The sequence below is a fragment of the Malania oleifera genome, chromosome 5 (genome assembly GCF_029873635.1).
Source record: "Malania oleifera isolate guangnan ecotype guangnan chromosome 5, ASM2987363v1, whole genome shotgun sequence".
Taxonomy (NCBI): domain Eukaryota; kingdom Viridiplantae; phylum Streptophyta; class Magnoliopsida; order Santalales; family Ximeniaceae; genus Malania; species Malania oleifera.
Window position 1 is genome coordinate 92,997,665 of NC_080421.1, and position 23,066 is coordinate 93,020,730.

The window sequence follows — 23,066 nt, forward strand, 5'->3', positions numbered from 1 at the left end:
GAATATTTAAGATCAAGAATCCAATCCAAAAACCTTCATGCAAAATCTTCAAACTCTCCAGAGCCCTAAAACCCCTTCTTTCTTGGCCCCAATGCAAGGTTCAGAATCTTTGGATCTTTTAGAAATGCAAGAGATGCAAAAGAAAAAATAAAGACTTCAAAATTTTATAGAAAATATTTTTGCATTGGTTCTTTTGCTAGGTAATAATCAATCTTTCTTCACTGATCAAGCTGCATCTTTATCCTTAGAAATGGCGTCCGGTGACAGCAAGATCGGATTATCGGAAGAGAACAAAACCACTCGATTTGAAGCTTAAACTAAACCAAAATCAAGGCCATTTCTAAAAATTAAGCATCCAATGTTGGCAACTGTGGATAACAAGACTTCGTATTTCCAGTCACCAAGGGAGAAAGATGGCAAAAGATTGTTGGATTAGAAGGAAGCTACTCACCAGCCACCACAGCACTGGTGCTGGTGACTCGTGGTGCAGCCACAGAGAGGATCAAGAAGAAAAATAAGTATAGAAGGTCAAAATTTACGATGGCCTGCAATGGCAATGTCATCACGTGAAGGTGGTAGACAGCTGAATGAAAGTGGAAGCCACCGGTTGAGCAAAGATCTAAATACTTCGTCAAGAAACAACTCAGAGAAGAGCTTTGATTGAAAAAGAACAAGAGAGGGGTCAACATGGGAATCTTTAGATATGCACAGGCAGAAGAACCAGCACAAAAGATTATTCAAAATCCATTCCGAATATCCATGAAAATCCAACTCCACATTAGGATAAGCGGTCCAGAGCCTGGATATCGTTGTCCAAGGAAATGAATGCGAAAATCGGACGGTTGAAAGAGAGTATCGGTCAGACCGTAAGGTTCCTTTGAACTGGCTGGTGGTTCTTGCAAGGGGTGCAGAGTTACAGGACCACCAAACTCTGCGGGACTGCATGCTCTTCGATGGTTCAGTGATTGTGGTGGGGGTCTGAACAACCTCGGCCTGGTCTTCAAGCAGCAGCGGCAGCAGGTGGTTGAAAGAAGTTGCAGGTGGTAGTGATACTGATACAGGGAAGAATTGCTTTGACCCAGTTTGGTTGATTATTTGATGTTGGTTTCCAACTGGTTGTGGCTGGGTATTTGATTGCTGTTTGGCTATGGTTTGCTTACTTGCTTTCTGGTCATACTCCCTCGTCCATTGGTACACGATTTTTTTGGCTGTTTATCTTATGTGATTATGGGGGAGGAAAGAGATGAACGCACATGCTGGTGTGAAGATTAAGAGGAAAATTTTTAATGCTAATCACTTGATAGTATAGCTTTCAGGTTTTCTGAATTTGCAAGGAGATTTTTCTCTTTTATCTTACTGAAAAAGGAGTTCTTATGGATCTTGAAATCCATGGGGGTGATCTGTCAGGTCCTTTAAGGACAGTGCTTGAGCAATGGGGGACGCTCTTTTCCAAAGAGAGGGAGGTAGGATTCGTATAGAGCTGAGGAGCAATGAGAAGCGCAGGTTTATCTATATTGAGAAACGATCTTCTGGAGGTCAAAGGCAAGGACTCCGTGTCCCAAAAGGGAATCAGTATAAGGGATGGCATAAGTTCCTAGAAGCCTTGATGAAGCTGTTTATTGACCTTGAAGGATAACACAGCATGAGTTGTGCTGATTGTGGTTCCATGAACATCGTTCATCATGAGCAGCAGTATGTATTTCAGATACTCTTGGATAACTGCTCATTCTTCAAAGTGTTCAAGAAGCATACGGTAAAGGATAGAAGAATTTTCGGGCAATATGGGAGTAATTCCTTACCAAATGATGATACTCGGAATTGGCCCGGGAGGGCTGTTAGCAGCATGGTCTTAAATTTCCACAAAATTGTTGAAATTTTCAGTTTCTGTCACCCTCAAATCGAAATGGCAATCAATTTTTGTCTTGCATAATTTCCATCAAAATCTCAACGAATCATTCCAAAATTTTTCGAAATCTTGAAATTTCGGTGAAACTTGTCGAAATTTTAACTATACGATGAAATTTCCTCGGAATTCAATACGGACACTTGCAACATAGGTCACATAGTGCGCTAGCGAGGAAAAGTGAGTTAGTTACTGTGGGGGGCAGTAGAAGGGGTTAGGAGTAGACCTAAAATAACTTGAAAGAAGATAGTGAGTAAAGATTTAATGTCCTTGAATCTGTCAAAAGAAATGGTCCATGATTGCATAAATTGGCAGAAAAGGATTCATATAGATGACCCCACCTAGTGGGACTTAAGGCTTGGTTTTGTTGTTGTTGTAATTTATTTTTATCAAAACAAAATATTATTACAAATTCTTTTGAAATTATATGAAAAAATAAACTTATAGCAGCATTTTCTTTAACCATTTATGTCTAAATTATCATTATTTGTATAATAAATAATATTTAAATGATTTATGAATTTCATTTGTATTAGCTGAATATGTTCACTGTACATTATCTTACAAATATGTTTGATACACATACTATATTACAACTTTTCCACCTCATACACAACATAGATGTATTTAACTTGTAATATATTAGTCCTAAAACTTACATTATTATGTTTGTTAACAATTCCTAAAGTTTCACAAAGAATTTCATGCTTTACTACTGATTTCCGTTATTTTTTCAAATGGAAATCGAATTTTTTGTTGAAATTTCTGTACTTTTGGAGTTTCAAAATTTGAGTCAAAATCAAAATTTAAGACCTTGGTCAGCAGATCGGTTGAAAAAGGTAAAAATATTATGGCATCAAATCCGATTCAATAGGAGGATCCAAGACCTTCTAGCTCTAAGGAAAGGAGACTTAATGATGCAAATATCCTTTCTAGTGGCCAGATGGGTAAGCTTGGTGGATTGGAGTCAGGGGGAAGAGTAGACAGGGAGGTTGGGTGAAGCTCTCAATTTGGAGAGGCCTTAGAGACAAAATATTTGGGAGATTTGAAGGTGATGGAGTAGAATCTAAGGAATGCATTGCCCTCTATTGACTCACGGTTATCTTTCAATTCAATTGGTGGGACATAAGAAAGGGAGTCGAAGATTCCAGAGAGTAAGGGGTGTAGCTCTAACATCCTACTCAGGGCAAAGCAAAGGCAAAATTGTCAAAGAGGGCGATGACCAAAGAGCTAAAGATAATTCAACTAGTTGGGGGGGGAGGGGGAAGAGGAGGTATCCGCTGTGGAAGATGACTCGAGCAGCTTTTGTGACTTTGAGAAGGAGTTGTTGGTGGATCAACTGAGAGCTTATTTAGATTTGTTTGAAGAGGAAGCTTTGGCACAACTTACATAGGAAAGTTCCGAAGGAGAGGTAGTGGAAGAATTGGGGTAACGCGACGACCACACACAAAGTTTACAACTGTATAGGAAAGAATGTGTTCATTTGTTCTCGAAAACTGCGCAAGGGGCTACAAATGATGTTAAACTCAATTTAAACTAGACAAAAGAATTGATGAATAAAGGATCTTTATCCCGCCCCTAAGCCTAACTTTGGCATGGTGGACTTAGTAGATATTCCTTCGATCAACGTGGAGGGGGGTATTGATGAAGAGGCAGCTATTTCTATGGTCGGTCTGAATTCATATAATCTAGAAAAAGTATTCTTTCCCTTCTTGTTCAATCCGTTATTTCTTTTGACACTTTATGCCACAAGGAGGTTTCATCTAGGGGTAGTGCTTCTAGTATTGCCCCGAAGGGGGTGGTAGTAAAAGAGACATTCTAGATCCAAATAAACTCCTTGAAGACCTGGTTTGAAATGAGTAAGTCTAGTAGGGGTCAAGGTAAAATTGCTAGCAAACCCTAGAACTTATGAGTGAAAAAAAAGACTAGTTTCTTGCATCAATTATGGGGGAGGGAAAAGAGTTGGGAAAAGAAGAAAACAAGTGAAATTATGAAAATTTTCAGTTGGAATGTTAGAGGACAGGGCGATCTTAGAAAGAGGAGGTTAATTAAAGAGATCCTACTTAGATATCTCCTCACATTTTTTTGATTCAAGAGACTAATCTTGAGAGTGTTGATTGGAGGGCGGGGTTTTTTAGAGGGGTTTGGATAGGATGTAATAAGGATTGTGCCTTTATACATTCTCTAGCGTTAGCGAGTGGTATCTTGGTGACGCGAGACAATGGTTCTATTGTTAAAGTGGATAGTCTAATAGGTTTTTTCTCCCTTTCCATCTTAATTAAATTGAAAGGCCAGTGCCATTAGTTGGTTTCATTGGTGTATGGTCCCGTCTAGACTGATCCTTAGGAGCTCCTTTAGGGATGAGCATTGCTATGTGTTTGGCTTTTGTGCTTCTAGATGGATTATGGGAGGTGCTTTTAATACAGTGAGGTTTTCCTCGAGAGAAGAAAGGTGATAGAGTTACTACTACTATGCTGAGTTTTGACTCCTTTATTAGGAAGTGTGGTTTGAGAGACCTTCTCTTGATAATGCTAATTTCATGTGGTCAATGGGTGGTGCTAGAGTGGTGGCGAGTAGGCTCGATAGATTCCTTTTCTCTACGGAGTGGGAGGATGAGTTCCCTAATATCTATCAATCTATTTTACCAAGGCCTAGTTCTGACCACTTTCCCATGATGTTGAACTCAAGGAAAGTTTGCTTTGGGGACCCACTCCCTTTTGGTTTGAAAATATGTGGTTGGATCATGATTCCTTTCAGCCCTTAGTCAAGAATTCTTGGAATGAGAATGTGGAGAGGGGATGGGAAGGTTTTAGATTCATAATAAAACTGAAGAGGTTAAAAGAAAAGTTGAAAGATTGGAATAGGGAGGTGTTCGAAAACTTAAGGTTCAAAAAGGCTAGTATTTTAGGAGAGTTGGCTAAATTAGATAGCAAGGAAGAAGATAATATTCTATCAGGGGAAGAACATATGAGAAGAGTAACTTTGGAAAAATGAATTGGAGGTGATTTTCAAGAAAACAAGAAATTGGAGGCAAAAGATGAAATTTAAATGGATCAAAATGGTTATTATAATTCTAGATTTTTTCATAGGATAGCTAATGGGAAAATGAGGAAGAATTTGATTATGGAGTTGGAAGTGGATCAAGGGTTATTATATTTGATCAGAGTCAAATTGCTTCTAAAATCACTAAGTTTTATTCGAATTTGTATTTCAAGGAGGATGGTAATAGACTTAAAGTTGAAGGATTAAAGTGGGATCCTTTGTTTGGTGAGGAGGAGGTTTGATTGGAGACAATGGAGAGACCTCTTGAGGAAGAGGAAGTGAGGGCCACAATTTTTGGGATGGAGAGGGATAAAGCTCCAAGACCTGATGATTTTAATAGGGCTTTCCTCCAAGATTGTTGGAAAGTGATTAAGGCTGATTTGCTTAAGGTCTTTAATGAATTTCGTGGGAATGGGATTTTAAGCAAGAGTACCAATTCCACTTTCATAACTCTAGCGCTGAAGAAGAATAAATCCATCAAGATATCAGATTTTAGACCTACTAGCTTAGTTTCCAAATGTTTATAAAATCATCACTAAAGTTTTAGCTAATAGACCGAGTATGGTGCTTGATAGGACTATTTCTAAGGTTCAAAGTGTGTTGGTGGGGGAGTAGGCAAATTGTGGATGCCATTCTGGCTGCTAATGAGGTTGTTGAGTATATTCGGAGATGGAAGACGAAGGGAATCATCTTTGAGTTGGATTTTGAGAAAGCTTATGATAGAGTGAATTGGAATTTCCTAGATAAGATTTTTGAGATGAAGGGGTTTGGTGAGGGATATGTCATATGAGAGCTACTTAGTTTTAGTGAATGGCAAGTCTAAATCTTGGTTTAAGGCTACGAGAGGGATTAGGCAAGATGGCCCTCTTTCCCCATTTTTGTTTGTTTTAGTGGTTGATACTTTGAGTAGGATGGTGGATAGGGCAGTCGATAGAGGTTTAGTGAAAGGTTTGGAGGTGGGGAGAAAGGGGGTCAAGGTCTCGCACCTTCAATTTGCCAATGATACTATCTTCTTTTTAGAGGATCATAAACCCTTCTTCATGAATATTTTGGTTCTCCTTCACATTTTCGAGAAGGTATCTGGGCTTAAGATTAATATAGGGAACAGTGGTATCACAGCTATCAATATGCTTGTTGAGAGTGTTAAGGAGTTATTTGTGGAGGTGGAGTGTAATGTTTTGGGTTGGCTGCTGTCCTATCTTGGGGTTCCTTTGGGAGGTAACCCTTGATCTACTAGCTTTTGGGATCCTATTGTGAAAAGGGTTTCCAAGAGACTGAATAGGTGGAAAGGCCCTTTTTTTTCTCTTGGTGGTAGAATAACACTTATCTAGGCCTATCTTTCTAGTACATTTTATATTTTCTTTCAATTTTCCAAATTCCGGTGTGGGTTGCTAACAAGATTGAGAAAATAATGAAGGATTTCTTGTGGTTGGGGGTAGGGGGTTTTTGAGATCATTTGGTAAGTTGGGGAGTGTGGGGTTGGTTTTGTATGGGAAATTCAGTGTCTAAAAACACAGCTCTTTTCGCTAAATGGCTTTGGCAGTTTTCGCTAGGGAATTCTTCCTTGTGGTGTTTAGTTGTTAAAAGTAAGTATGGATTAGACAAGAACCGGTGGGATACTAATTGAGATGTTCTTTTAAGAGTCCCTGAAAAGCTATCTCTCAAAGTTATCCCCTCTTCATTTCCCATATTAAATTCCTAGTGGGAAGAGGTAGTAATATCCATTTTTCGAAAGACCTTTGGTTGGGGAATGTAGTTTTGCCCATCCCTTTTCCATGCCCATTTCACCTGAGCTCGGGACAAAATGGTTCCATTTCTTCTTTTGTTGTTGATCCAGGTGGTCCTTTTCCTTCTTGGGATTTCCACTTTTGTAGATTGTTAAACGATAGGAAGATGGTAGAACTATCCTCTTTGCTAGTCTTGTTGAATAACTATCGTTTTTTTTTTAAAGGAGAATAGGTGGTCTTGGTCTTTGGATCCTTCGGGGAAATCTCTTGCAAATTTTGAATAGGTCTAATTTACCTTTTCCTCTCTATAGTTCCATTTGGAAGGCCAAAGTCCCCTTTAAAATCAAGGCCTTTATCTAGTTGGTTGCACTTTATAGAATTAATACTGATAACTCGCTACAGGATAGGAGATCTTTGAAGGCTAGACATCTTCTTTGTTTTAATTGTTCAAAATCTCTATCGCATTTGTTCATTCATTGTGACCATGCTTGGAGGGTTTGGAATAAGTTATTTGCTATTAGGAAAATGTTGGGTGAGTTCTGAGACAGTGGAGGGCTTTTTGGCAGTGTCTTTTGCTGGTTTTGGCAGGAAGAAGGAAAGGGCAGTGCTCTGGAAATGTGCATTTTTTTGCAGTCTTGTGGGGGTTGTGGATTGAGTGTAATGCATGTATTTTTCTAGGGAAAAAGTCGTCTCTTTTTCTGGTTTGGGAAAGATATTATTTGGCTTCTCTTTGGTGTGTGGGGCAGGGGAATTTTGAGGGGGTGAGCTTATATGTTATTCAGTGCGATTGGCGTTGTGTTGGAGTTTTAGTTCATGTTGGTTTTTCCCTCTCTTGTTTTGTAGTTTTCAGGTTGTTTCTTTGTGTTTTTTATCTGGATTTTCCAGACTATGTTAAGGAGATGTCTTATTCTCCTAGCTGTATATTCTATTAATAAAATTCTTCTTTTACTATTAAAAAAATAAAAAATAAAAATCTTGCCCATTTTCTCCCAAAAAAATTGTCATGGATTTTGTTCCAAAATTACACCAAATACTATGACACCACTCCTTAGGTATGTGAATGTTACATTAGTCAAAGGCAACTACTTGACAGATTCAGAAGCTAAGAAGTAAGAAGGTTTCTGAGGAAAGAATTTCAATTAGCCCTAAAAAATTACTGCTTGATCAAAGGCAGCATTCCATCCTTTAAAAAAGTACATTCTAAATATTTTTGTAGAGAAAATGGGGAAATTGACAGCCAGGCCAGTTGATACTCCTACAGAGCTAGGCTACAAACTCAGGGATAAAGATGGTAAACATCTTGTAAATGTTGGTGAATTTAGAAATCAATTGGAAAAAACTGATATACCTTGTTATTCATATATTATATGAACATTGTGTAAACTACAATTTATCCATGCACCAAGTGTTAAATATCTTAGGCTGTTTGAAGGGAAGGGAAGCATAGGAAAAATCAAACCAGGACCTGTTTTGGATTTCTAGGGTTTATGGTGCTTTCATGCGCAGGGGACTTTGATTAGGGTTTTCAAGTGAGCTGGTCTTTTCTGCTTCTGCAGCCTTTTCGCTTTCTTCCGCGCGATCGATATCTGCGTCCCCATCCAAGAAGAGCTGATACCGATTAGTAGCCAATCTCTCTGACAGCTCTCTTGCCCCTTCGACACAAAGAGGCTCTGCAGGGGGCAGTGAACCCTTGATTTGCAGTTGCAGAGAACTTCCGATCGCCAGCCATGCTTCTCTTTCTCCGATCAGTGCTGCATACCATTGCAGACCACCAGATCGCTGTCGCGACCACGCCTCGCCGCCGATCTCTCTGACAACTCTCTGACGCCTCGCCCCTTTGACACAAGGACGATCTCATCATCATCGCCGCTGTTTGCCAGCATTTTTCGCAAGCAGGAGTAGGTGCAACCTGCCGCCGCTGCCGCTGGCGTGAGCTCCTCCCAGGTATGAATCTAACTAAGACTCACTGAAGTTAGGCGCCTACAGACCAAGGGTTTTGATGGCGGCGCACGCCGGCCCTCTGGTGGATCCTCCACCAGTGGGGCCTCTTCCTAAAGGTGGTTCAGGACTTTTGTCGTATGCCCATGTAGTATCACGTTCTCACACTGTTACCCCGTCGTCTTCCTCTTTCAAACTAGCCATGAGATATCCTGTTGATATAGATGGAGATATAGGATTCATTTTCTCTGAGGCTAAGATGAACAAAGCAGCGGAAGATGTCCGGTTTGCGTTAGTTTTGAAATTTTTGCGCTCTAGGCCATCCATTGACGTTATCCATTTGAATATCATAAAGTCTTGGGGCCTTTCAGAGATCCCTTCTATTAATTTCATGGATGATTTTCACGTACTGGTTCAAATGAATAATGAACAAGATTTTCTTCATGGATGGTCACGTGAAGGAAGAATTTTGGCTGGGTTCTCGTTTCGTATTTTTCGATGGCAAAGGATTTCAATTTGAAGCAAGAACCATCCTTGGCCCCTCAATAGTTATTTCTCCCTGGTCTTCCGATGCACATGTACAGGCTTGATTGTTTATAGATTCTAGCCACGAGGTTTGGTTGATATCTGGGAACTGACAATGCTACGCTTAACTGAACCAGGGCTACGGGTGCGAGAATGTGCATGGAGGTGGATTTATTGGCAGATCAGGTGAATGCTTTCCTGATTGTTGTTTCTGCAAATCAAAAAATTTGGCAGGAAGTGAGGTACGAAAAGCAAGGATTTTATTGTGAGAAATGTCATAGACAAGGGCATTCCAAGGTGGTATGCCGAGTGGGTGAAAGGAAACAGAAATTTGAGGATAGACGTAAGGATACGAAAAATGCTAGACAAGAAAATCAACAAGAAGTTTGGCATGTAAAGCATGTGGATAAAGGGAAAGAAGTTCCGAGAGAATTGAGAGATCCATGCATTGTTGAAGAAATTTTAGAGGTGGATCATGTTCAAGAGGGTGCAACGACATCACAAATTTTGCTAGTGGTTGAAACAATTCTGCAAAGTGAGATGGAAGAGGGGGAGTTTGTACCTGAAGAACTGAGACCTGAAGTGGAGATTTTGCAGATGAACACAAAATAGTATGAGATTGAGCAGAGGGAGGAGATTGTTGAACCAGTCTTGGGTGCTCCAGACACTGATATTTTGATAGTGGAAGATATTATAGTAGTGCGTGATCAGTTGATGACATCTAGTAACATGGTTTCAGAAATCTTGGAACAAGAGTGTACAATCATGCCAAGGTATGTCCTACATAATTGTGAATCAGATAGGGAGGTGGAGACAAATACTTTAGAGAAACTCCCATTGGAAAAAGGCTATTGTTCAAATGATGATTTACATGTTCCGCTTGTTAAGTTAAAAGATATTAATGGGCAAAGTGAGAAGAAGTCTTAACGGGTCCCGTCCAAAGAAACTTGATTTATGATTAATACAATTCTAGTGTGGAACGTGCGGGGTTTAGGCACATCTAAAAGCCGTTTACAAAAGTTAATGAGGAAATTTTCGCCTTCTATTTTGGTTCTATCAGAGCCATTTTCTGAAGAAAGTTTGATGTTGCAATGAGCTAACTTTCTAAATTTTCTGAATTTTTGTGCGAATGCATCAGTGGGGGGTAAACTTTGGATGTTTTGGGAAGAAAGAGTGCACTTTGAGTTACAACATATGTCTGATCAAGTTATTTCGGGTATTTTTAGTTCTGTGGACCAGAAGTTCTTGTCTTCATTTGTTTATGCTAAATGCCGTCAAACAGATCGACACGATCTTGGGAATGATTTGGAGTTTGAAAAGAGGGATGGTTTCCCTTGGTTAGTGGCGGGAGATTTTAATATCATCCGTTCAAATTCGGAACGTATTGGTGGTCATACGAGGCCATTATTGGCTATGAAGGAATTTAATACTTGCTGGGACACCTGTGGTCTTATGGATTTGGTTGTTTCTGGCAGCAACATGTCTTGGTGTAATAGTCACAGTGGACATTCTCGGAGTTTGGCAAAATTGGATACGGTCCTCTATAATTCGACTCTTCTCCAATATTTGCCAAATAGGACTTCAAATCATAACCCTTTGATTATTCAGTTTCATACAGATTTGCATCGGTATGGTCCTTCTCCCTTCAGGTATCAGAATATGTGGAGAACTCATCAGTCTTTTAAGTCTTGCGTGGAGGAAGCCTGGTCCTTGGCACGGGTTTAGTTAGACTTGCTGCTAAACTGAAGCATACAAAAGTTGCAATCTGAAACTGGAACAAGCAGGTATTTGGACATGAGCATCAAAACATTAAAAAACTGGAGGAAAGTATGGAGGGTCTAGAGGCTCAGCTTCAGGAAGGGTATTTGCCAAAAATTGAGAAAGATTTCTTCCTTACTAAACTCGAGTTGGAAGCATGGGAAAGAGGGAGGAGATTCGTATTTCTCAGCAAGCTAAAAAGAAGTGGTTGAAGGCGGGGGATAATAATACAAAGTTCTTTCATGCATTTGTGAACCAAAAGAGGAAGAAGGCTATGATTCATTCATTGAAGCTTCCGAATGGAGAAGTGTTGGATTCTATGGAGGCTGTTCATGAGGGTTTCGTAAGGTATTTTCAATCTTTCTTAACAGATGTAGGACCCAATCGAACAACTTACCTTGATGATATTATATCTCCTATGGTTTCTGAAGAGGAGAATTTTACTCTTTGTCGTGCACCGTCCGAGGTGGAGGTAAGGGATGCTATTCTTTCTATCCTGAAAAATAGTAGCCTAGGTCCGGATGGTTTTGGTTTGGCTTTTTTCCATGATTGTTGGGATATTGTAAAAGAAGAGGTGATCAATGCAGCTAGAGATTTTTTTGCTGGGTCTCCTCTTCCTAGATTTTATTCTGCATCTTACATTGTTCTAATCCCAAAAGTTCAGAATCCCCAGAGTTTTGACAAGTTCGGGCCTATTAGTCTTTGTAGTGTTATCTACAAAATTTTTTCAAAAATTATTGTTGCAAGGATTACAAGTTTATTGTCTTCATTAATTTTTCCGGAGCAAGGAGCTTTCATTTTCGGTAGAAGTATATTTGAAAATATTACATTGGCACCAGAAATGGTTCATTCACTGCATAAGAAGTCTAATGTTGGAAATGTAATGATTAAAGTTGACATGGCAAAGGCATATGATAGGGTCGATTGGGATTTTTTAAACTTGGTTCTAAAAAGCTTTGGATTCTCCCAGAGATTCTGTGGTTTAGTGGCGGAATGTGTTTCCTCTCCTTGGTTCTCCATTATGATGAATGACACTAATAGATGTTTCTTTAAACCTTCTCGAGGGCTTCGCCAAGGAGACCCTCTATCTCCTTATCTGTTTATTATTTTGCAGGAAATTCTTTCTCGGCTTCTAAAGAAAAATTTTATGGAGAATAAGATAGAGGCTTACTATCATCCTCGTGGGGGGCGCCTTTGGTATCTCACCTACTCTATGCGGATGACATTCTTATTTTTGCCAATGGTAAGAGAAGTTCCATTCGAATGCTTATCAAGACTCTTAAGAAATATAAGGATTGGTCCGGTCAAATGATAAATAAAGACAAGTCAAGTATCTTTTTGTCAAATAGAATTGCTTATGCTCGGAAGCGATCCTTGTTAAGAATGACTGGCTTTGCAGAAGGAGGGTTCCCTGCTACATACTTAGGTGTTCCTTTAGTATCGGGTCGTCTTATGGCCTGTATTTTAGAGCCTCTAATTGCTAAATTGAGGAAAAAGATAGCGGGTTGGAAATTTAAACTTTTATCTCAACGGGGCCGCTTAACTTTAATTAAGCATGTATTATCATCAATTGGCGGTCATCGACATTCCTAATATTGTCTTCACAAAGATAAATTCTCTATTATCGAATTTTTTTTGGAGTGGAGTAAATAATAAAAGGAAAAGGAAATGGTGTTCCTGGCCTAATATATGTAAGCTTGTTTGTTAGGGTGGTTTGGGTATTAGGGATTTTGAGGAAGTAAAAAAATCAATGCATATGAAGTTTGTGTGGAGATTGTTAACTATGGATAATCTATGGACCCAATTCTTTAAAGCCAAGTATTTGAATAATAGAAACCACTTGAGAGAAATGAAGCCAGATAAAGGAAGGAACTAGATTTTGGAGATCGATTGCACATGTGATACCTGAAGTATTAGAGCATGTTCGGGTTCAAATTAAAGAAGGGTCGGCCTCTTTCTGGTTTGACAGTTGGTTAGCCTCCGGTCCTCTTTGTGCTAAGGTTCAGGAAATCAGAAACCATAAGCTACAAACATGAGATTGTTGGGATAGAGATGGGTGGAATGTTGATTTATTAGTAGATCTGTTGGGTGAAGAACAGGCTAAGGAAGTAATGAACTCTGCTATTTCTTGCAAGGAGGGTCCAAATACAGTAATTTGGGAACCTTTAATAGATGGAAAATTTACCACGGCAAGTGCTTGGGAAATTATAAGGGAGCATAAAGAGGAATTCTTAGTTTCAAAATGGATCTAGCATCCTATGTTGCCAAAACAGGTGTCAATTTGTATGTGGAAGTCTTGGTTCACTTGTCATCCAGTTGATACTCATATTCAAGAAGTTGGTGTTCAAATGGCCTCTCGGTGTGATTGTTGTTCAAATGCCAAGATTGAATCTCTAGACCATGTGTTTTGCATGGGATCTTTTGCTCAAGAGGTTTGGAAACAAGCAGCAGTGGTGTTGGGTGTTAGTTGTATGGCAATGAACACATGGAAAGTGAGTTAATTTCTGGTTTACTTGTGCAAAACGGGCCTCACAGTTAGGCATTTTGATAGATCTCATACCTAGTCTCGTCATTTGGAGACTTTGGACTCGTCGATGTAGAGCCAGGATGGAATCAATTCATGATTCGGTGAGAACTGTGTGGCTTGATATTAAATATTGGATGAGATCCATTTCGGACAAATTATCTAGATGTGCACCTACTTCTTGCACGGATATTGCAGTCCTTCGTGCTTTGGATATTCAAGTAAAAAATGTGAGGGTTTGTATTCCTCGTGTAGTCAGATGGTGTAAACTTGGGATAGGTTGGGTTAAGTTGAATGTGGATGGAAGCTGTAGAGGTAACCTAGGTAATTGTGGCGGTGGAGGCATGATAAGAGATGAAAAAGTATTATTTAAAGCAGCTTTTTCCTCATTACTGGGTTATGGAACCTATATGGCTGAATTGAAAGCGATTATTCTAGGGATTAATCTGTGCAAAGATCTCGGGTTTGATCAAGTGGAAATTGCCTGTGACTCTACTTTGTTGGTTCAGTGGATTAATTCAGGGAAGTGTTTGGTTTAGAACTTATGGGAATTGTGGGAAGAGCTTGTGTTAGCATTGAGAGGCATACATTACAAAGTGAAACATGTGTACAGAGAGGCGAATCAAAGTGCGGATTTCTTTGCCAAGCAAGGTGAATCTGGTATATCTCGATCATATAGTTGCCAAGATGATCTTCCACAGCAAGTCAGGGGAATGATTCAATTGGATTTGTTGGGATTTCCTTCCTTGCGCTCGTGATGCTTTGTGCTAGTGTTTGTGAAGGCAATAGTGGATGGTTTATTTCTCGAGATCTTTCAAAGTTGTGTTAGTTTTCCACTTATAGTTGTCTAGTTCTTATTTATTTGTTTGGTTGTTGGTATTTGGTTTATTGGTTTTGAATAAATTGTTTAAGTCAATTGGAACCACGATATTCCTCTGCCATAAGTTAGGGGTTTTCTAATAAAGATAGGAGGTGTCGCCCTCCTTTACCAAAAAAAAAAAAAAATTTTAGGCTGTTGGTAGATAGAAAAAGGGAAGTAAAGATGCTTCCTTTCCCAAATCATATGAATCCCAGGCAAGCAGACTTGTTGGGAGAGGCAATCTAAAGACGTGGATATGAAAACAAGCAGTCAGTTGTTGAAATAACAGGCACAAGAATAGGTGTGTGGTGAATGTAAGTTGCTATGCACCTACATCCTTTCTCATCTAATGCAAGAATACTATGATTACAGAAAAAAAAAATCAATTTACATTTTCAACCAGCTGTCCTTAAAAAATAAAATACACACATTGAGGAGAGAATTATAAGCATTTCATCAGAAAGAAGAAAATGATGGGCATTATTTGCACTCATTATAACACCACAGACCAATAAATGGCAGATGTCTCAACAACATAGTTAGGAAGAGTCATCATGATAAATCTTTACACAGGCAAAGAAACCAAGATATCTACAAAGCAGTTTCAAAGATCATCATTCTTTGAATCTATAGCCTAAAAAACTAGAAATATATGGATGAGACTTTAATTACCTAAAGAGCTGTACGTCCTCCTCATTCAAAAAATTAGGGATTAAAGATTCTGCATGACCCAACAATGAACCTACACACAGAAGTCACCCATAAGGAAGACAAACACATCTACAATAACTCCCATCTAAGCAATCATCAGAGATTGATAATTACGCAGGTTTCTGCAAACAGCAGTGGCTTTTTGAGCATCATTGGTGAATGAAAATCCAGGCGATGATTTAGGTAGTTCCAGTTGCAAACACTCAAGAAACTTGTGTAGAAAGAGGTTCCTCTCCTGCTCTGCAGATTGAAACATAGCTTAATTAATATTATCAATTAACCCAGTTATGATGCATGCGTCAAATAAACAAGGTTCTCAATAACGAATTGACCTTCGCAGATGTCTGGAACAAAACAATGGAGATTGGCAATCACTTTGACCAACAATGATGTTCTCTGATGAGCATAGGACGCCTGGGGCACATTATTGGGAGTAAAAGTGGATTCTAAATTTGCTATATTCAGTAAGCCCAATGACGAAAATGAATCCAAAACCCATCCAGATGCAGCAAATGGGTCAAACTCCAGGGTCCCATCTTCTTCCCTTATTGGGAGATCAGAAGAACACCAACTAGATAAGAACTCTCCGTGAGGAAGTAAAAAAATTGCGGTCAGAAATTCAGTCTGGAGGAAGTATACAAATTACATAGTCATAAACCTGATCATGACAGAAAATCCAAGAGTCTACACAAGCAAGTGTACATACACAAATTAACATGTAAATTGCATAATGAGTTCTCAATTTCAAAGAAGAAAATAAGGTGGTATTTGGTTCCCAGGATCAAAAATATTCCCATGGAATGACATTCTACAGAATCTCACTCTTAGGAATGGATGCCCACCTCATGGGTATATTTTTGCTCACATTGTAAGATTCCCATGAATGTATTGCTTATGTCAGTAATCTTGGCAAGCATTTCAAAAAGATTACCATCATACCCTTGACATGTGTATGAACAATATATGAAGGATAATTATATTTTCAGCAAAAAATGCCTACTAAGACACTATCAAATTAAATCTTTGTCCTAAAAAATTCAAGCATCACAAATAGAAAAAAAAAATCAACACATAATAATCAAATTAACCAAAGTAACATGGGCAATATGGTGTCAAAAATTCAACCATTATTTTATGTTATTTTAACATAATAGTATTATATTAATTTCATTTTTTTATTTCAATCATTTTATTTTTTTTATTATTTTAAATACAATAACAGTGTGTAATAATAAGTTTCTTTAGGGGCATTATTGTCCAACTAACCAAAATAATGAGGGACATGTAGTTCCAAAAATAAGATACCTTGGCAATTCCTATCAAACATACCCATGGGAGAGAATGCTAATGGGATTTCATATTTTGTTGGAATCATTCATTCCCAGGAAAAGTGAACTGCCACAACAAATTCTAGCCTAAAAAAAGGTGGGATGAGATGCCATGGGCATTGCATTCCTGGGAATGTTCAAAGATGCTACGAACCAAACAGCCCCTAAAGTATAACTTCTGTTTTCAGTGAAAAGATTATATCCTGTTTGATAATTTTGGGGTAAAAGGAGAAAATCTATTATAGCTTGCATTAGAAGAAAACAGGCTATTTCAGTATTATGTCGTTTGGGGTATTTTTTGTCTTTCATGTTTTTTTATTATTAATATATAAGAGGGCAGGCCTGCAGCTGTACAAAAGCTCCAGGAAAACTGCCACATGGCTTTTTCTCCCCTTCTTCTCTACCTTCTCTTTTCTATCTATAACCTTTTCTATCTATAACCCTAAAGTGCTGTATTTTCTTTATTGAATCTTCAATTTATTTCAGATTTACAACAGATTTTATGATTTTTATGATTCTTTAATGTACTCAGAAGGTAAAGGCACTTCCAAAAACCATTAAAAATCATTTAAAATGACAGAAGTACAGTAGCTAGATTATCAAATTTGATGATAGGCCTGAGGCAAGTAAATCACTTACAAAATATTTGGTAACGTAAGATCGAAAATTTGAATCATCGGAGAAAATATCAGCTAGACGCATTGCATTGAGTTGCAAAAGCCCCATTGGATATGTTTTGTCAGAGCAAGAACTAATATATTTGGTGTCTCTACCAAGTGCAGTCTTCAGTAGCTCAAGAACCTACATCATGAGAATTATCTTAAAAGAAGCACAGTGGTGGTAAAAGTAAGCCTCATAAATAGAAGAAATAATCACAAAAACCCCTGAAGGATTAGAAGAAACATCTAGAGTGGTGGTAACAGTACAGATGAACTTAGCCACAATCTCATATCATGAGTTCCATACCCAGCAAATCTACATAAAACCATGCGCACATACATATATATAGTATATATGAGAAGATAATCCAGTGAAATGACTTGTATCGCAGGTTGTTGATGAGAAAGCAAGATCCACTCAGAGATGCCAAAGGACAAATGCTGATTTGTTTCAAAGATAATGTTGGCATTGGTCTTCCAACACAAAAATAATGCACAAAATTTGTGCCAATAATTATACATATATATATATATATATATATATATATGAAATTTGCCCGTCATCTAACCTCCAAGGCAACAGATTTTGCCAAATCTAGGCTTCCTGGGGAGCTGGCAACCTCATCCAGGTAAGAAATGCTTTCTGCTTCACAAAGATGCAAAAGCTGCAGAGAGTAAGCTATAGCTGGATTAATAATTAGAGGCTAATTCACATAAAGACGCAAGTCTCAGACATTAGAAAGCTGTATTAAATTTTCAATTCTACTTTTTCCTTCCTTTTGTTAATCAAACCCTTAATCCTCCTAACCAACTGATGCCAGGCCTACATCACTGTACTATAGTAGCCTTTTAAAATTATCAAGTAGCTGAGCCAAAATTTTGTTTACAAATGCCCTTTCAATGCTTGGACTTACAATTGATAAGACCTTAGATTTGAGCCGAGATACAGAAGAGACAACTGCAGAGGACTCTTTAAACAATGGCATTACATCTAACTTCAATGTTGATCTAGCAAGCAAAAGAATGCCGCCTTTTGCACAGAGTTCCTGATACAGTAACAAAAAAAATATAACATCAAATGATATATAACCAACAATCGCTATCATAAGGATATCAGATGTGAATGTCACTGTAGATCATAAGATAATCAGAAAATCCTGATTCAAGACAAGTACGATGGGACCTAAAACTTTATATGGGGCCCAAAAAAGAGAAACATTAGAAAAATATTGATACATTTTTTTAAACAAAGAAACTTTAAGAGAAGAAAGAAAAAAACTAGGGCTGCATTACAATGATCTGAAACGTTTTCTTAATTACTGCAATTCCTAGGCATGAATTCTCGCACCCTTTCTAATTGTTTTCCCTCCTTAACTATCTGCCCCTTCTTGTTCACCATACAGAAATGCAATTGAGAAAATGATACGCACCAGATACCTCTGCTTGGTTGGGGTACACAATAAATCCTCCTACGCCTTTGCCATGTTACAGTTTTCTTTTATTTTGTGTATAGCATTGCCACTCCTTAGGCTGTGCCCACTAATTTGAAACTTAATTTGAAAGCTATATTTTTACCCAAACACTTTTGGGATGCCCCTAATAACGATAAATGGCAAGTGTTTTTCCTTGTGTGTGAATCCTATTTGTATGGGAACTTGATGAGTCAATCTGCCCGCACATCTGGCATTTACTGCTATATTATCGTTTCTCTGATCTTGTAGAAAACATGAAAAAACAGGTATCATAACAATTCATGGAATTCCAAAAATATAGATTATGAGAATCCTAAATCATAAACCTTATTCTTCACTAGGCGCTCTCGGAACAATTTTTGTTGGCACAATGACTGAAGAAAGTGTAAAGAAGCCTCGCATTGTTGGCAAAGATGGATAACAATTTGTTCAGAAGTATGAAATGATGTTGTTGAGAAATCAGTATGCTGAGTTGACAGCTTGAGCTGGAGAAACCTAACATCCATGCAAACAGCTCCAAAAGCCACATCCATAAATATATCAACCTATCATAGAAAGCTGCATGATCAGCAATGTTATAGACGTGCCAGCCAGAAAATCTTGATGAGAATAAAGTAACAATAAAATATTGAATATATAGCATATGGTCATAAATGGGAGGAAAAAAGGTGATTGCTCAACACAGTTGACACAGAAACCTGCACAACAAATCCATCAATATGAAAGACAAGCATGGTTTTAATCACGGTAGTTGGTAGCGTAACATAACGATAACAGGTGTAATGGGAAGCGGGAGTAGCGGATGTTACATAACGGGATGCAGGTGTAACGGCCGTGAATTTTTTCCAAGCACCCACAAGCTTGTGCATATTGGTGTATCTGCATGTTTTAAGCCTTTAACCCTTCTTAAAGAGTTTTAGTGTATTTTGGATTCTTTAGTTCAATTAACTAAGTTGTTTGGTAAGGGCAAGAAGTTTACATTTGTTTTAAATCACCATTGATAGAAAAATTACATGTGTATTTATACTCCTCATTTTTCTTATGTGTGATAAATTCTTATGTGTGCTAACTTAATAAAACAAAATACACTTTACACTCAATTAATCTATTAGACACATAAGGCTACGAGTAATACAAATGTACAATAACTAGAAAAGAAAGAAGGCTGAAGTTGAAAAATATAAAACATAAATATCAAATTTATAATATTATCAAAATAAAATATTTTCCTAACAAATAAGTATTTTCAAATAGTTACTTAATGCATCTTTGGTGAGAATTTAAAAAAAAAGTAAATTTTGTATCATTATCATCCTCATTATAATCTTTCCCCACTCTCGCCACATAGTATATTGAGAATGATTCATGAAAGTGGGAGAAAAAACAAACGTGAGAAGAAAAAGTAAAAAATAAAATAAATATTTTTGGGCGTAACAGTCCTGTAGCAGTTACCTAATGGGCGTAGCGGCCTTTACGTAACAGTCCCGGTCCGTAACGGCTACTACGGCCGTGATTTTTCTTCCCACCAATTCGCGGTGTGTAATAGTATCGAGAACCCAAAAAACCATTACGTAACAGTCGCAGCCATTATTTAAAACCCATGAAGACAAGTGACTTCGAAGTAAAATTACCTAAACTTATCTAGCATAACAATTTTCCCTGGATGCAGGCTAAAGTAAATCATTTCAGCAAAATCATACCTTATGATGTGCAAGCAGAACATGAACAAGATCTTGCCACTGTGTAGAAATGCATTCTGTTAATAAATGCAAACTGCAGGACACCAGTGCTGAATGCAGAAGAGGTGTACGACTTGAAACATGATTTTCCTACATAAAAGAAACAAGTCCCATTGCAGATAAATAATAAAGAAGGCATTTGAGGGGGGAAAAAAAAGAAAAGAGGGAAAAAAGAAAAAATAGGAATATAGACCCCAACAAAAGTAATAAAGGTGTACCTGTCTATATCCGCCAAGAATTATAAGCGAATAAAGCACAAGATCAAGCAGCTGTTCTGACACCTTAACATCATCAAGCAAAATCTGTAGATTTCAAAGATTAGGAGAGAAGTTTTTATGTTTTTTTGGTTCCCTATTCTTCTTACAAACTCTTCAATAAATTCCACATAAAGATTCAAAAAGTTCTGAATGAGGGCGATGAACGCACTACACTCCACAATATGCCTATGAACAAAGTAATTTGAGTGAAGAAATCAAGACAAATTTACAGAGATGACCAGAACAATCAAAGCATCCAAATTGTCTTCTCTTTAGTGTACCCTAGTTGAACAGACTTTCAAAGTCAAATTAAAAAAAGAGATGCTCCACAAAAAAAAAATTAAAATTAAAAATATGGAAAAGTTTTGCTATGGTTATCAAACTAACCTGCTCAAGTTTGGGCTGTCGAGGAGCTAAACTACACAAGGAATATAAGAGTCGAAAACCACATAACAAGTATCTGAAGAGGGCTTCATCTCTGTCAGATGACATAAGAACGGCAACAAGGTGCAAAGGAAGAAAATGAGCAAGTTTTTCCACATTAATCTGAAACATGAAACAATCTAATATGTTACATCAAAGAAGGGCTGAATATGAAAAGTAAATAAGCAAACTAATGATGTTAATGATGATGACCTGCATATATGAACCGTTTTCAGTATGGTAGTGAAGGATAAAATTTTCAGAGTCCCTCAAAAGCTTATTAAGCTCCTGAGAGCTAAGCCTGTGTAACTCTTTCACAGCTGATATTAAGTTGATAGCCTGAAATGAAACATATTCATGCTATGTGAGAGCGAATTGGAAACAAGTGGAAGACAAAAAAAAAAGAGTGCATAGGGAGGCCAAGAGTTTAATCATATGGAGTAAAATGATAGTTCAACATAAACAAGACGAATCAAAAACGACCAGTGCCTTGTAGACAAAGCATTAAATTTTAGAACATCATAAATGGCCACTATCCTAGCAAGGATTTTAAGATAGTCTCTGCTTGCATAATTTAATCAATACAAATAAGATCAGAGATTAAGGGCAACCAAAAGGGAGATTATGATTTATGTAGCCAACTAGAAAAACCCATTAATAAACTTTTGCCTTCATAATCTGTGAAACAGATTATTTTCTCTCCTTTTTTGGTTCCATAGGAGGCAGAATACTCCAAGCTACAAGATTCCAACAGGAATGGGCAACAAATGCATCAGAATGACCCAAGCTTGGGGGAAGACCAAGAGAAATGTAAAGTTATTCCTTTTGAAGGGTTGGTCGTGTCCAAAATCTATGTATTTAGTGCATTTGGTTGAAACCAACAGCTAGGATTTCCAGGGCAGATTTCTCCCCATTCAATATGTACTGGGAGAGTGGTATTGTTTGCCTTGATTTGGTACTCAGCAGCTGGTGCTTTTGCTAGAGATCTTCAATAATATTTCTTCTTTATCATGAGGAATAAAAAAAATCTAATGCAGTCCACACCAAAATTCACCTCTGCAAGGCATTCAAACCTTTCAATTCCAGTATGTACTAAAAAAAAAATCAACAAGCGATGACCAAATTGGCCTGAGGGTAAAAATCAAACTCCCCCCCCCCCCCACCCCTCTCAAGAAGAGATTGCTAAGTTACCACTTGACCTAAAAGCTTTGGTTGTTAAGTCATGGGTTTACTAGATACATGCCATAAAACCCAATCAAATGGGTAGGATACTATATATTTTGTCATACCATTATCAATACTAAGCAAGTAATATTAGTCCCAAGCTCAGATAAAAAGGAGTAGTGTGTGTTAGGTAGTTGACAGCCAGTGTAAACTTGCCAGATCTGCATGATATGAATCCTTACCAATTATTCATTAGAGCATCCCATGTGAGCAACACGTTGCACTTACACCACTCGAGTGTTGTGAAAAATGGACAAGGGTGGGCTAGGTTGGGTCATTCTAGACAGGGAAAGGATTAAGAAGTTGGTATAGGAAACTAGGACTAGATTAGCAACTTGGAATATTTGGACAGTTACAGGCAAAAGCATGGTGATAGAAGACACAATGATCAAAATAAAAATTAACGTAATCTACCCTCAAGAAACTTAGCCGACCCCACTTAGTGGGACTAAGGCTTGGTTTTGTTGTGTTGTTGTTTTTACCCTCAAGAAACTAAGTGGCAGGGAAGAAAGCTAGAGAAAACGAAAAATCAAAGACTTAAACTTTGGTACACTAAAAAAAAAAAACATAAAAATGGGGTGGGAATCATTGTAGACAAAGAAAAAAAGATAATGTAGTAAATGTTAAAAGAATAGGGATAGGATCATTAACATCAAGAAAATTCTAGGCCTAGAGATAATAAATGTCAGTAGCACATATGTTCCCCAACTAGGCTTAGCAGAAAACCTTAAAAGAGATGGGAAGATGTGGATGGTATTATAAAAAAGATACCAAGGGCAGAAAAAACATTCATAGGAGTTGATTTGAATGGTCATGGAAAAGATAATAAAGGTTGTGAGAGGATGCATAGAGGCAATGGATATGGAGATAAAAATGAGCCTGATGATACAATTTTAGATTTTGCCATGTCCTATGATATGGTTATAATGAATACCGGCTTTAAGAAAAGAGAAGAAGACTTAATAACTTTTAAGAGT

General features: G+C 37.8%; 1 protein-coding gene across 2 annotated transcripts in view; it reads right to left on the reverse strand.

Annotated features, from left to right (window-relative positions):
• The window catches only part of LOC131155103 (nodulin homeobox), an 89,387-nt gene that overhangs the window by 30,362 nt on the left and 35,959 nt on the right, over positions 1–23,066 (reverse strand). For both annotated transcript variants that reach the window (XM_058108031.1, XM_058108030.1), the window contains exons 3-13: positions 21,079–21,204; positions 20,830–20,988; positions 20,404–20,487; positions 20,147–20,275; positions 18,773–18,991; positions 17,889–18,020; positions 17,544–17,639; positions 16,955–17,116; positions 15,320–15,611; positions 15,102–15,227; positions 14,949–15,018 (exon numbers count right to left, since the gene is read on the reverse strand). In XM_058108031.1, the coding sequence (XP_057964014.1) occupies positions 14,949–15,018; positions 15,102–15,227; positions 15,320–15,611; positions 16,955–17,116; positions 17,544–17,639; positions 17,889–18,020; positions 18,773–18,991; positions 20,147–20,275; positions 20,404–20,487; positions 20,830–20,988; positions 21,079–21,204 (1,595 nt within the window). The remainder of the gene's footprint in view (positions 1–14,948; positions 15,019–15,101; positions 15,228–15,319; positions 15,612–16,954; positions 17,117–17,543; positions 17,640–17,888; positions 18,021–18,772; positions 18,992–20,146; positions 20,276–20,403; positions 20,488–20,829; positions 20,989–21,078; positions 21,205–23,066) is intronic.